Genomic DNA, 14,415 nt, shown 5'->3' with positions numbered 1-14,415 from the left:
CCTCGTGTCCTCCTGTCCTCGTGTCCTCATGTCCTGCTGTCCTCCTGTCCTCATGTCCTGCTGTCCTGCTCTCCTCATGTCCTCCTGTCCTGCTCTCCTCATGTCCTCACGTCCTGCTCTCCTCATGTCCTCATGTCCTCCTGTCCTCATGTCCTACTGTCCTCATGTCTTCCTGTCTTCCTGTCTTCATGTTCTCCTGTCCTGCTCTCCTCATGTCCTGCTCTCCTCATGTCCTCCTGTCCTGCTCTCCTCATGTCCTCACGTCCTGCTCTCATGTCCTCATGTCCTCCTGTCCTCACGTCCTGCTGTCCTCATGTCCTACTGTCCTCCTGTCTTCATGTTCTCCTGTCCTGCTCTCCTCATGTCCTGCTCTCCTCATGTCCTGCTGTCCTCATGTCCTCCTGTCCTCACGTCCTCCTGTACTCACGTCCTGCTGTCCTCATGTCCTCCTGTCCTGCTCTCCTCATGTCCTCATGCCCTCCTGTCCTCATGTCCTCCTGTCCTCATGTCATGCTGTCCTCCTGTCCTCATGTCCTCCTGTCCTCCTGTCATGCTCTCCTCATGCCCTCATGTCCTCCTGTCCTGCTCTCCTCATGTCCTCCTGTCCTCCTGTCCCTCCCCAGGGGGTCCGGCCTCCTTCTCTCCAGGTAACTTGAGCACCAGCAGCAGCGCCAGCAGCACCCTGGGGAGCCCCGACAACGACGAGTACATCCTGTCCTTCGAGACCATCGACAAGATGCGACGGGTGTCCTCGTATTCGTCCCTCAACTCCCTCATAGGTACGAACTCTCCAGTCCCTCACCCGCCGCCGTCTTGGAGAGGGCGCCGCCATCTTGGATAGGTCTCCTGCTGGAGCTGAACAGAAACGTCCCAGGCTACAAAATCCACTAAAACATTGGTCGCTCGCTGGCTCGTCCACGTAGCAACACAAGTAATAGCTCGTTTTAAAGCCGAGGAGAAGCTCTATCGAGAGGAAACCTCATGGAGGAGTTATTGGTAGGGGGGGGGTTCAGACTGTAAACAGACGGTGAGAGACAGCCGGTGTCTATGTGAAGTACGGAGGTCTTCAGGGACTGTGGTGACGCGGTGCTGCTCTGTCTCCTCCAGGCGTGTCCTTCAACAGTGTTTACACTCAGATCTGGAGAGTTCTGCTCCATCTGGCGGCAGATCCTTTCCCCGAAGTGTCCGACCTGGCCATGAAGGTCCTCAACAGCATCGCCTACAAGGTACGTTCTGGACGTCCTGTAATTCTCTTCTTTAATGAATTAACTTTGTCCGTCTTACAGTGTCTATGTTGTGGATCTTCAATTGATTATCCTGAAAGAACGTTTATTTTTCAATTTCAATTACATTTTTTGTCCACGTTTGTGATTGAATGATCTGATCTGAGCGGAGAAACGGAGAACAGGAATCCCGGTGCAGAAAGTCACTGTGACGGTTGTTGTGACACAAAGATACAAGAACAACTTGTGGAAACTGTTTGAAGAGACGTGAGCAGTCGTTTTACTGCGACGAGTCGTTTCCTTGATGAGGCGCAAAGTTCAGTGGAACGAGACGGGAATCGTTCCCAGAGGCTGACGGCTAGCAGCATGCTAAGCTAACGGCATGCTAAGCTAACAGCATGCTAAGATTTTAAAGACTAATCCTTACAGATCGTTTTATCTGAATTAAACCAGGAAGTGCAGACTTTTTTATTTACTGGTTTGTGTTTAGATGTAAAGCAACAATAAGGCGTTTTCACTGCAGTCGAACCAAACCTACTTCTTGCTTCTCTACGTCGGTTCTTGTCGGTTCTTGTCGGTTCTCTTCACCTCGTGGTTCTACTCCCTCCGTCCTGCGCTGCCGTTTGCTTCTCCTATAAAGGCCGTCGCTTCTGTGCAAATTCAATTAAGAGCCAACGACTCCCCGAGGAGCGTAGAGCCGAACACAGTAGGAGGACGAACCTCCCAGACGGAGCCGAGGCTGAACGGTCGGTGGTCCAGTACTGACGCAGTAACAGACCTGCTGCAGTAACAGACCTACTGCGGTAACAGACCTGCTGCGGTAACAGACCTGCTGCGGTAACAGACCTGCTGCGGTAACAGACCAGCTGCGGTAACAGACCTGCTGCGGTAACAGACCTACTGCGGTAACAGACCAGCTGCGGTAACAGACCTGCTGCGGTAACAGACCAGCTGCGGTAACAGACCTGCTGCGGTAACAGACCTGCTGCGGTAACAGACCTGCTGCGGTAACAGACCAGCTGCGGTAACAGACCAGCTGCGGTAACAGACCTGCTGCGGTAACAGACCTGCTGCGGTAACAGACCTGCTGCGGTAACAGACCTGCTGCGGGAACAGACCAGCTGCGGTAACAGACCTGCTGCGGGAACAGACCTGCTGCGGTAACAGACCTGCTGCGGTAACAGACCTGCTGCGGGAACAGACCTGCTGCGGTAACAGACCAGCTGCGGTAACAGACCAGCTGCGGTAACAGACCTGCTGCAGGAACAGACCTGCTGCGGTAACAGACCTGCTGCGGGAACAGACCTGCTGCGGGAACAGACCTGCTGCGGTAACAGACCAGCTGCGGTAACAGACCAGCTGCGGTAACAGACCTGCTGCAGTAACAGACCTACTGCGGTAACAGACCTGCTGCAGTAACAGACCAGCTGCAGTAACAGACCTGCTGCGGTAACAGACCAGCTGCGGTAACAGACCTGCTGCAGTAACAGACCAGCTGCGGTAACAGACCTGCTGCAGTAACAGACCTGCTGCAGTAACAGACCTGCTGCGGTAACAGACCAGCTGCGGTAACAGACCTGCTGCAGTAACAGACCAGCTGCAGTAACAGACCTACTGCGGTAACAGACCTGCTGCGGTAACAGACCAGCTGCAGTAACAGACTTGACTCTGATTCATGGCATCGATGTAAATCCTGGTCGTGAGACTGGAACTCGGTTTTGTTTTGACGACTTGTTCTCTTGCCGGTCAGTATTTGAACTTGAGACTCCGACACGTCGGATTGAGTTCAGATGTAATAATATAATAACGAGGCGAGACGTGAGACTCGACTGGTCGCGGCTCGCTCCAGGATCCCGCTACCAAATGTTCATTTGTTAATTTTTAGAAGGAAGCGGCGAGGCGAGATCAAACAGGTCAACTTCCTTCGTCCGAACACCTGAAGGACGTTTAAGGAAATAACGACTCTGGAAACACCCGAGAGTCGGACTCGCCTCTAAACTTGATGACTCGTCACCGAGGAAGCTGACGGGTGTTTTCCTTAGAAATCGTTGAGCAGAGACGAGTGGATCAGAAAACATTTATCCCAGTTGACTGGTGTTAACACGAACCTCCCGGGAGAGCAGCTCCTTTTAATTAGGATTTTAAATGTCAGATGTTATTGATTTGTAGCGGCGCGAACAAGGTCAGCAGCTAATTAAGATTTACTGACGTCTCAGAAATGATGAAGGCATTAAAGGCTTTTTCTAGCCGTTTCTTTCCAAATGTTACCAGGTTGAAAGTCTTCTTTTCTTTTTTCCTTCTTTAATTCTTGTTATTCAGGCTCTTGCCGACACTGAATGGCGCCGTGAGCACGCCGGGTCGCTGAACGCCTGAAAGGACCCGTTTCACTCCCTCGACAAGAGAATCTGTCGTAATTAATTCTAAGAGGGTTGAATCATCCGGCTGACTTCAACCAGACGGACGATTTCTCTTTTCCTTTACATCTCGAAACGTCTCCTCTTCAAGAGCTCCTCTTTCAGGATTCTTTCACCGTCAGACTCGTTTGTTCTGGTCTGACGTGAAAAGGAGCAAAGGCTTCGTCAAAATGACCTCGAATCATCCAGGAAGTAGTTTGAACAGCCTCCGCTGGTTCCTGTCGGAGCGGAGAAGCTGTTCTTCTGCTGGACGGACAGAAAGAACCGCCTGTTTTCTCCCCGGTCGTCTCAAATAAACCTCCGTCACCACGTCACTATGACCCCCAGGCTCCAGGGCTGCAGTTCACCTGCCTGGCCTCCGGGGGCGCTTGACACAGGAAGTAGGTTAATACAGGAAGTAGTTTGACACAGGAAGTAGTTTGACACAGGAAGTAGTTTGACACAGGAAGTAGGTTAATACCGGAAGTAGTTTGACACAGGAAGTAGTTTAATACCAGAAGTAGTTTGATACAGGAAGTAGTTTGACACAGGAAGTAGGTTAATACAGGAAGTAGTTTGATACAGGAAGTAGTTTGATACAGGAAGTAGGTTAATACCGGAAGTAGTTTGACACAGGAAGTAGGTTAATACCGGAAGTAGTTTGACACAGGAAGTACTTTGATACAGGAAGTAGTTTGATACAGGAAGTAGTTTGACACAGGAAGTAGGTTAATACAGGAAGTAGGTTAATACAGGAAGTAGTTTGATACAGGAAGTAGTTTGATACAGGAAGTAGGTTAATACCGGAAGTAGTTTGACACAGGAAGTACTTTGATACAGGAAGTAGTTTGATACAGGAAGTAGTTTGACACAGGAAGTAGGTTAATACAGGAAGTAGGTTAATACAGGAAGTAGTTTGATACAGGAAGTAGTTTGATACAGGAAGTAGGTTAATACCGGAAGTAGTTTGACACAGGAAGTAGTTTGACACAGGAAGTAGGTTAATACAGGAAGTAGTTTGACACAGGAAGTAGGTTAATACCGGAAGTAGTTTGATACAGGAAGTAGTTTGACACAGGAGGTAGGTTAATACAGGAAGTAGTTTGATACAGGAAATAGTTTGACTCAGGATGTAATTTGACACAGGAAGTAGTTTAATACAGAAAGTAGAATTTGTTTGTGATGTTCTTTTTGTGTTAATGTTTATTTGTGTTTGCCTACTATTTTGTAAAATAGAAGCAGGTGTTTATTCTGGATTACACATATCCAGAATAAACACAAAGTTAAAAAAAAAAAGGAAGTAGTTTTATTCAGCAGCAGGAAGAGTCTCTGCTCTTTTTCACTTTAAAGTAATTCGATGAAACTGATTCAGGGAAAGAAGCTTTGGTCTAAACGATGGAAATGGTTGTTCAGAACAGAAGAGGCTCTTTGTTTTGCCTCTGACCTGCAGAGACACGGGAAAATGTGCAATTTGCTGATTAGGCAACAAAAGCTTTTTCGTTTTAAAGCATTAGTCTCATTTAAAGTGACGGCGTCACGTGACGCCACAGGAAAACATCATCCTGCATCGTTTTGGTTTTAATTGCTTCCTCGCAGCTCAATAATTCAACAGACCCATTCACACGTTAGTCTTTCCTTCCTCTGAGCCGTCGTCGGTACAAACAAACATTTGTTTGCCGACTCGCTTTTTCCAGCCGATTAAAGATGGAGGAGGTGAAGGGAAACGACGGGAAACGAGCCGATACAAACCTAGTTTTGTTTTTATTTCACGTCGTCACGTCTTCACGGGAAGCCTGTCGGCACAGAACGAGACCTGATGTTTGTTTACCACATGTTGGTAAACACTGATGAATAATCCATGGTCGTGTAATTGTCTCGTGTCATAAAGGTTCTGTGTGTTTTGTTTGCGCTAAAACAAACGGGAGAGATCGTCTTTGGTGGGGTCGTTCAGAGAATTCCACATTTTAAGTGAAAACAAATCATTTTGAACGTTTTTGTCTCCGAAAAGTTTTGCTTTTACGTTTTTTAAAAACGAGATTTTTTGTTTACAGAGACACGGCAAAAACAATGCAGTTTTCATTTTGCGCCACTAGTGGGTGCTGTCGTGCTGCGGAACAATCTGCTCCAAACGGAAACGACGTGAGAAAACGGACATTCTAGTGGACGGACTGTCAAAAATAAACCGTCCTGGTCGTCTCTACTGAGCACGTGCAGTAACTACTGGTTACGACGGGCCGCGGCGACCGGGACCAGGAGCGGCGTTTCCATGGAGACGGAGCGGCAGCGTTGCGAAGAAGTTGCGTTCGTGGCTTTTCCTCAGCTCCTCCTCGTCCCAGATCCCCAGAACAACACCGTCATCCAGACGGAATATTTCCCGCCGTGTGAACGTGACGGAGGAGAGTGGAGCGTTTTTCCGTGTAAAGTTTGCTTTTTTTATTAAAAAAAACAAAAAACTTTCCTCTCGCAGCCGTTCCGACACACAAAAGACACTCGCTGCCACTTTGTAATTAGCATAGAAATTGAATCGGCGCAGTCCCGGGTAGTAAAGCGCGTTAACTGGATTTACGTCTCTCTCTCTCTCTCTCTCTCTCTCTCTCTCCCTCCACCCGGCTCCAGCGAACAACAACTCTGCTATTCATCAGCGATGCCTCGCCTCTATCGTCTTTATTAAGTTTGGCCTCCCTCGTGTGCAGCCGTTAGAGCCGCTCACAATAAAGAGCTTCTATTACCGGCGCTGCCTAATGACGGAAAGTTCTAGGAAACACCGGCGAACTTTGCAAAGTGATGCACCTTCATGCGGTTAGCGACCGGAGTGTTGGGGGGGGGGGCGTCGCGTCGTAATCCGACAGATTAGACCGGCGCAAAACTGTGGAAAACAAACTTCACGTATTTATAGATTTGAGTTTGGCGACGCACGCGGCAGATTTAATACGACGGGAGTCAAGAAAAAGTTTCAATCTGATGGATTTCTGGGTTTTATACACGCGAGGGTGTAGAAGCTGTTTTTTCAGTCTGTTGAGTTCGTCCGTTGGAATCCGGACACGCGTCTTCATTCTCGTCACGTCGGCGCTTTCTTTCGTTTCCTCTTTGCTCCGAATGAACCTCCGAAAAAACCAAAACACCCAGTTTGCAGCTCTGGATGCAGGTTTGTCTTGTTCAGTTGGTTTTGGGTGAAATGATCCATCTTTTACACAAGAAGATTAAACGCCGTTGGTATTTTACGACAACAGTGTTGTTGTTTTTTTAATCATATGAGGCGTTTCTTTGCTAATTACGTGTTTTCAATAAGCGCGAAACAGGATTTGACCGATGGAGTCGTTTCTCTCGCCGTGAGCAGAGTGACGGAGGACCGAGGGACGGTCGGTTTCAACGTCCTTCGGCGTTCCGTTCTGTGAAGCCGCCGCTCGTCGTTCCGTACTCGAGTACTTCTGCGTTGTAACTTGACAGTGGAAGTAACTTGGACGTCTCCCGCCTCAGGCGACGATGAACGCCAGGCCTCAGCGGATCCTCGACTCGGGGTCGCTCACGCAGTCGGCGCCGGCGAGTCCGACCAGCAAGGGAACACACATCCACCAGGCTGGGTGAGCCACACACACACACACACACACACACACACACCATGAGGTGGTCTCCTCTCACAGGAAGCAGGACCCCCGTCCGTCCTAACGCCTCCCCTCCCCCGCTCCGTTCCCGCAGCGGCTCCCCCCCGATGCCCAGCACCAGCAGCTCCAGTCTGACCAACGACGTCCCCAAACCGCCCGCCAGAGAGCCGCCCGCCCCCCGCCCGCCCTACACCCCCACCCTGGGGGGGCAGGCCCCCCACTCGCACCAGTTCCCCCGCACCCGCAAGATGTTCGACAAGGGCCCGGAGCAGGTACGTGTCCCGGGTGTCCTCTGGTCCCTCGGCGAGGACAGACGTCTGACTGACCCTGTGCGTCCGTCCCCCCCCCCCCATATCCCCCCCCCCCCCCCAGGCGGCGGAAGACGGCGACGAGCCCGCAGGTCACAGGAACTACATCAGCGCCGCCCTGCAGACGGGACTGTGCGACTGGAGCGCCAAGTACTTCGCTCAGCCCGTCATGAAGGTACCGAACTGTCCGAGTCTGCCGAGGTTCAGTTCAAGGTTCAAGGTTCAAGGCTCAAGGTTCAAGGTGTTTTATTTGTCATTTCAGCAGTAAAAGCCAGATTTCACAGTGTAATGAAATTCTTACTTTGCCGTCTACCCTGGAGCCGACATACATCAGTAAATAAGTATATACACAAGGAAATAGAATAAAATAAAATAAAATATAAAATAACAGAGCAGTGCAAAATATTAGTCAGAACGTGAGATGTGCAATGGAAAACCGTCTCTCGTGTCAAACGTGTGGAGCGTCTCGGGCTGGAAGCAGAGGCGGAGCCACGCGGCGGCCGAGTTTTGATGAAACGCGCCGATTATTCAAATCAAATCAAATCCAATTTGATTTGTTTTGCCCTTTACAATCACCCAGTGGTGCCTAAAGTGCTTCACAACAAAGCTATAAAAACAATGCATTAAGAAACAAACACAAGAATAATACATGCAGAATAAAAACAGAGTTCAAAGCCAACCTAAAAAAAAAAAAAAAAGGGTTTTCACCTTTGATTATTGACAGATAGAAAAAGACATTTTACACTCAATAATTCAAAAAGGGCTTTGATGCGGTGAGATTTGACGCCTCTTGACGTGGCGACTTCCTCTTATTGATGTGTGTCGGGCCGCTTCTTCAGGCGAGTTTAAAGTGGTTTGTTAAAGTGAAGCCGTTCATCCATCTTCTGCACAGCTTCATTTAGTGTGTGTGTGGTGGGGGGAGGGGGAGGGGCGGGTGGGGGGAGGGGGAGGGGCGGGACCAACAACCATGTTACCTGAAATGCATCTTGTGTATATTCTGGGAGGATAAAGTGATGAAATGTCCCTGCTGGCGGCAGCAGCTCCGCACTTTATCCCTTTATAAAGTAAAGTAACAACCATGTTACCTGAAATGCACCTTCGGTATATTCCTTTATAAAGTGTAATCCAGTGGAAGAGGTGGAGCAGCGATGGATCACAGTGGGGAGGGGGAGGGGGAGGGGGAGGGGCGCGGGGGGGGGGGGGGGGGGGGGATCCTGCTACTTCACTGAATAATTGAACCGTACAACGTGCAGGGCGGTCCGAGCCGAAGCCTGAAACATCGAGGCCGAACTGTTACACGATAATCTGCACAAAACAATCACTAATCTTTCATGGCCGCAAATAAACAAAACTGAACCGCAGCTTAATGATTCACAGAAATATGAATCGTTCTTGGTCTTTGAAGTCAAGTGGCAACATTTCTAATATAAAGGGAAAGAGGGATTAATTGTGATTATCCCATTAAAATGGTCTGATTTCTAAATATAACAATGCCTTGACTGAGAAAGTGTTTGCTTGTCATTAGTGGACCTCTAATATCAGATTATAGAGCATCTTCCTCCTCTAACATCAGATTATAGAGCATCTTCCTCCTCTAACATCAGATTATAGAGCATCTTCCTCTAACATCCAGATTATAGAGCATCTTCCTCTAACACCAGATTATAGAGCATCTTCCTCTAACACCAGATTATAGAGCATCTTCCTCCTCTAACACCAGATTATAGAGCATCTTCCTTCTCTAACATCAGATTATAGAGCATCTTCCTCCACTAACACCAGATCATAGAGCATATTCCTCCTCTAACACCAGATTATAGAGCATCTTCCTCCACTAACATCAGATTATAGAGCATCTTCCTCCTCTAACACCAGATTATAGAGCATCTTCCTTCTCTAACATCAGATTATAGAGCATCTTCCTCCACTAACACCAGATCATAGAGCATATTCCTCCTCTAACGCCAGATTATAGAGCATCTTCCTCCTCTAACATCAGATTATAGAGGATCTCCCTCTAACATCAGATTATAGAGCATATTCCTCCTCTCACATCAGATTATAGAGCATCTTCCTCCTCTAACATCAGATTATAGAGCATCTTCCTCCTCTAACACCAGATTATAGAGCATCTTCCTCTAGCATCAGATTATAGAGAATCTGCCTCCCCAAACACCAGATCATAGAGCATCTTCCTCCTCTAACACCAGATTATAGAGCGTCTTCCTCCTCTAACACCAGATTATAGAGCATCACCCTCCTCTAACGTCAGATTATAGAGCATCTTCCTCCGCTCACATCAGATTGTAGAGCATCTTCCTTCTCTAACATCAGATTATAGAGCATCTTCCTCCTCTAACGTCAGATCATAGAGCATCTTCCCCCTCCAACATCAGATTATAGAGCATCTTCCTCCTCCAACGTCAGATTATAGAGCATCTTCCACCTCTAACATCAGATTATAGAGCATCTTCCTCCTCTAACACCAGATTATAGAGCATCTTCCTCCCGTAGCGTCTAGAACTGACTGTTCAGGTAGGGTTAGGTTCTTCTGCAATATGTATTTTAAACCTTAAAATACTTTAAACCGGGATTATCTCAGATTAGTTCCAAGTTGAATCGCAAATCAAACGTCCTTTGAGACAACATTTACCCGGTTAATCTCGGCCACCGGTTCCGAGCCGAATCGCCACGCCAGCGGCGCAGAACTTCTTTCCAGCGATGCAAAGAAAAAAGTAAGGCGGCGGGTTTTAAAAATGTATGGCGTCCCAGAGGAAGCAGCAGGGTGGGAAGCAATCACTGCAAAGGAAATGCTCCTGCTGCTCCTCCGAGAGGCGCTGCTGAATAATTGAGCCGCCAGATCCGTCAGCCGTCCTCCGGAGAGACTTTTCAAATTAAGAGAAGCGGCTTTAACACGTGCAGGTGAGGAGATCCTGGATTTTCTAATCAGACCTGAATGTTTCGCTCGCTGTGATTTCCTGCCGGCGACGCCGCTGCTCTTTAGCTCCAACAAAGAAAAATATTAAAAGTGTCACGATGCGCGGAGGCGAAAGACGAGGTTTGGTGTTTTTTTTTTTTCTTCCTTAACCTTTTAGCGGAGAAGAAAATCAAACCATCACTCCCTTACACACTTTGTGAAACTTTATTACCGACGCGTAATTGAAAAGGAGATTTACTTTTACAATGTGTGACGGGTTGAATTAAGAAAACGACGACTGGAGGAGGAAGTTTAAAAACCCTCGGATTTGTCGAAGGCGGCGTGTGAAGAAATGCAGATTTGTGAAAGAGGTTTTCTGTGTCGACGACGTGAAGTACTGGGTTTTACACTCACTCACTCACTCACTCACTCACTCACCCACCACAGGGTCTCACTCACTCACTCACTCACTCACTCACTCACTCACTCACTCACCCACCACAGGGTCTCACTCACTCACTCACTCACTCACTCACTTACTCACTCACTCACCACAGGATCTCCCTCACTCACTCACACACACATTTACTCACTCACTCACTCACTTCAGGGTTTCACTCACTCACTCACTCACTCACTCACTCACTCACTCACTCACCACAGGATCTCACTCACTCACTCACTCACTCACTCACTCACTCACTTCAGGGTTTCACTCACTCACTCACTCACTCACTCACTCACTCACTCACCCACCACAGGATCTCACTCACTCACTCACTCACTCACTCACCACAGGATCTCACTCACTCACTCACTCACTCACCCACCACAGGATCTCACTCACTCACTTACTCACTCACTCACCACAGGATCTCCCTCACTCACTCACACACACATTTACTCACTCACTCACTCACCTCAGGGTTTCACTCACTCACTCACTCACTCACTCACTCACTCACTCACTCACCCACCACAGGATCTCACTCACTCACTCACTCACTCACTCACTCACTCACTCACCCACCACAGGATCTCACTCACTCACTCACTCACTCACTCACACACACATTTACTCACTCACTCATTCACTCACCTCAGGATCTCACTCACTCACTCACTCACTCACTCACTCACTCACTCACTCACTCACTCACCCACCACAGGATCTCATTCACTCACTCACTCACTCACTCACTCACCACAGGATCTCCCTCACTCACTCACACACACATTTACTCACTCACTCACTCACTCACCTCAGGGTGTCATTACATTAGCAGCTGACAGTTCAATCCAGGAACTACAGCCTGCCGGCCGATAGCATGGCGCACACACACACACACACACACACACACACACACACACACACACACACACACACACACACTTCCATCACTTCTGGGGACGTCACATTGGCTTATTAATTTCCTACAGACAAATCCACAACGCGGTCCCATAATGTACACAAAACAGGCATAATCACACACACACACACACAAACGTGTTTTTAGTCTTTTCGGGGACATTGACGTAGTTTAACCTCCTTGGGACCGACTCTGAATTTACCTTTAACTGCCACAATTGACCTCCTGACCTTTTCGTGTCGACCTCATTACGGGTGTGAGCAGGACGCGGTCCTCACTACGGTATGGAAAGAAGCATTTTCTGGCCCAAACCGTGGAGAAACTCTGAGATCTGCCTCCTCTCAGACTCGCTCGGAAACCTTAAAGTCCCCAGAGATGATGATGTACGTGAATAACAGACAGACCCAACCCGACTACACACACACACACACACACACACACACACACACAGATTATTCAGTCGCTCTGCACAGAGGTGCTAAAATGCTTGTTGTCTCTGACTAAAAGCAAAATATGCCGAGCAAAGACATTAAAGGAATATTGATGACACTCAGCACTCGTATGGTCGCGCGTGTGTGTGTGTGTGTGTGTGGTGTGTGTGTGTGTGCGCGCGGTAGGTACTTAGCATTCGCCAGGCGTCGGAGGCCTCACTACAGAAATGTGCTTAATAAGCACACGGTGGCGAGCAGCGTTTAAGAACCGCACGTGTTGTTTTACAGTTTTCCCTCCGTTGTTTATTCACCAAAGCGCAGATCTCATCTCTAATTCATGACTTTATCGCATCCAGCTGAGAGAACGAGGCATAAACCCGCCTTTATGTAAACCTTTCTGCACATTCGGCGGCTGGTTTAAAGGAGACGAGGAACTCTGCCGAGGCCCTCTGGTTACATAAGGTTCAATAAAAAGCTGGTACTGTTCGAATGGTCCCCGTGTGACGGCGGACGAGGCGACGCGTGATTACGTGGAGTGGCTCTGGACTCGTTACGAGGGGAGGCAGCGATCAGATGGACGCCGTGAGCCTCGGTGGAGTTTAATGAAGCGTTCCGCGGGACCATTCTTTCCTTTTTAAATGTTCTCGTTTCTCCAGATTAGCGAAAACACGCCGCAACAAAAAGGTTTTCGTGTACAGATGAATAGACAGATACTCCGTCACTCCGTAGTGTGAGCTCCTCCACCCGTGGTTTCCTGCCTTTATGGGGACTCATTTGCCCCCAGTGGCGCCTCTTGGTACTGCGGGGAAAACACAATAAATCCCTTCACGTCCCTCCCACCTGACACATTTTGTCCTTTTACCCACATATTTCTCCCTTAAAGTCCCAGTGAAATGTAAAACACTACTTTGCAAAAAACGATAGTTGGGTTCTACTTGTAAGGTTCCTCCGACTCTGCCCCACCACTGTTGTCGCATAACAAAGTTATTTGAATTTTGAATCTCCAGCCGAGGAAGTCCGGGGAATCCTTCGTGGGCGTGACGTCACGAGTTGTGCAGATCTCCATCTGTTGTGTTTATATCGGCTTGTTTCCTCTTAAATATCCAAGTTTTAACAGTGTTTTGACGTTATAGTCGGCGTTTTATGAGCCTTGACGAAAGATTGAGCCTGGAAGAGACCAGAGAGAGGAGAAAAGGAGCATGGGTGGCGGGAGCGGCTAGCCGCTAGCTGTTAGCTTGCGCGGCTAGTAGACGATCAAGTAATACCTGGACTCGTCTTCGGTGATTCCGCGCAGTCAGAAAAGCGCTTTGACATGATCCAGGAAGCTGGTCGTTCTGCCAAAAGTCAGGAGCCTCAAAGGTGAAAAGTGGCGGCTGCTGAGGCGAGGAGACGAGGACGAATGGAGGACGAAGCGTCTTCTGCTTCCTCAAACATGTTCCAGACGGGGTCACCGATGGCAGAACCACCTTCTGTGTCTTCTTCATCAATCACTGGGTTTGAAATGACCATGATGATGAAATCTGGTTAAATTCAGCCTCTTCGTGGTCAAAACTCTGATCCTCCATAATGTAAACACAACTTGGGCGTGTGCACAACTCGTGATGTCACTCTGTTATTGTCAGAAGCTCCGCCCAGCAGAGGAAATAGCGCCGTTTATCGGCTATTTTCTCGCAGATTGCCGTGTTTTAACATTTTACCCTTCAGCCAGTTAGCATCAAAAATGTCCCTTGAAGCGACAGCCAGAGTCCTTGCTTCAAAAAAAGGCGATAAGAATTATAAGTCACAAAGACTCCAGAGAACAATACAAACGACCTTTTTGTGAAGCTGAAACTGTTAAAATTTAAAGACCTTGTTAATTTAAAAATTTTACTGACCATGTGGAAAATTAAGCAAATTTTTGTGTCCCTTTCTCCCGAACCTCCATAAGACAGAGAGGTTTCTTAGTTGCTGGGGTCAGATTATGGAATTCATTAAAGAACAACTCAACTCAACTTTATTTATAAAGCGCTTTAAGCAGCCGTAGCTGAGACAAAGTGCTGTACATTGAAATAAAAATATAAGAGGCAACATAAAAACATTAAAACAATAAAACCAATCAGATGGTAAAACAATAAACAAAACATAAAAAGTTAAAACACTAAAAAAAACAAAAAAACAAAGGCACTAAAACC

The 14,415-nt window shown here is 48.0% G+C and overlaps 1 protein-coding gene across 1 annotated transcript in view; it reads left to right on the top strand.

Moving 5' to 3' along the window:
• rptor (regulatory associated protein of MTOR, complex 1) overlaps positions 1 to 14,415 on the top strand; it is a 153,870-nt gene that overhangs the window by 120,410 nt on the left and 19,045 nt on the right. Inside the window, 5 exon segments of the mRNA XM_080520290.1 lie at positions 624 to 779; positions 1,108 to 1,226; positions 7,094 to 7,197; positions 7,313 to 7,490; positions 7,591 to 7,701. Coding sequence (XP_080376416.1) covers positions 624 to 779; positions 1,108 to 1,226; positions 7,094 to 7,197; positions 7,313 to 7,490; positions 7,591 to 7,701 — 668 coding nt within the window.

The sequence above is a fragment of the Blennius ocellaris genome (genome assembly GCF_963422515.1).
Source record: "Blennius ocellaris genome assembly, chromosome: 3".
Lineage (NCBI taxonomy): Eukaryota > Metazoa > Chordata > Actinopteri > Blenniiformes > Blenniidae > Blennius > Blennius ocellaris.
The sequence above is the reverse complement of the archived record's forward strand: the minus strand, read 5'-3'. Positions and strand labels throughout refer to the sequence as shown.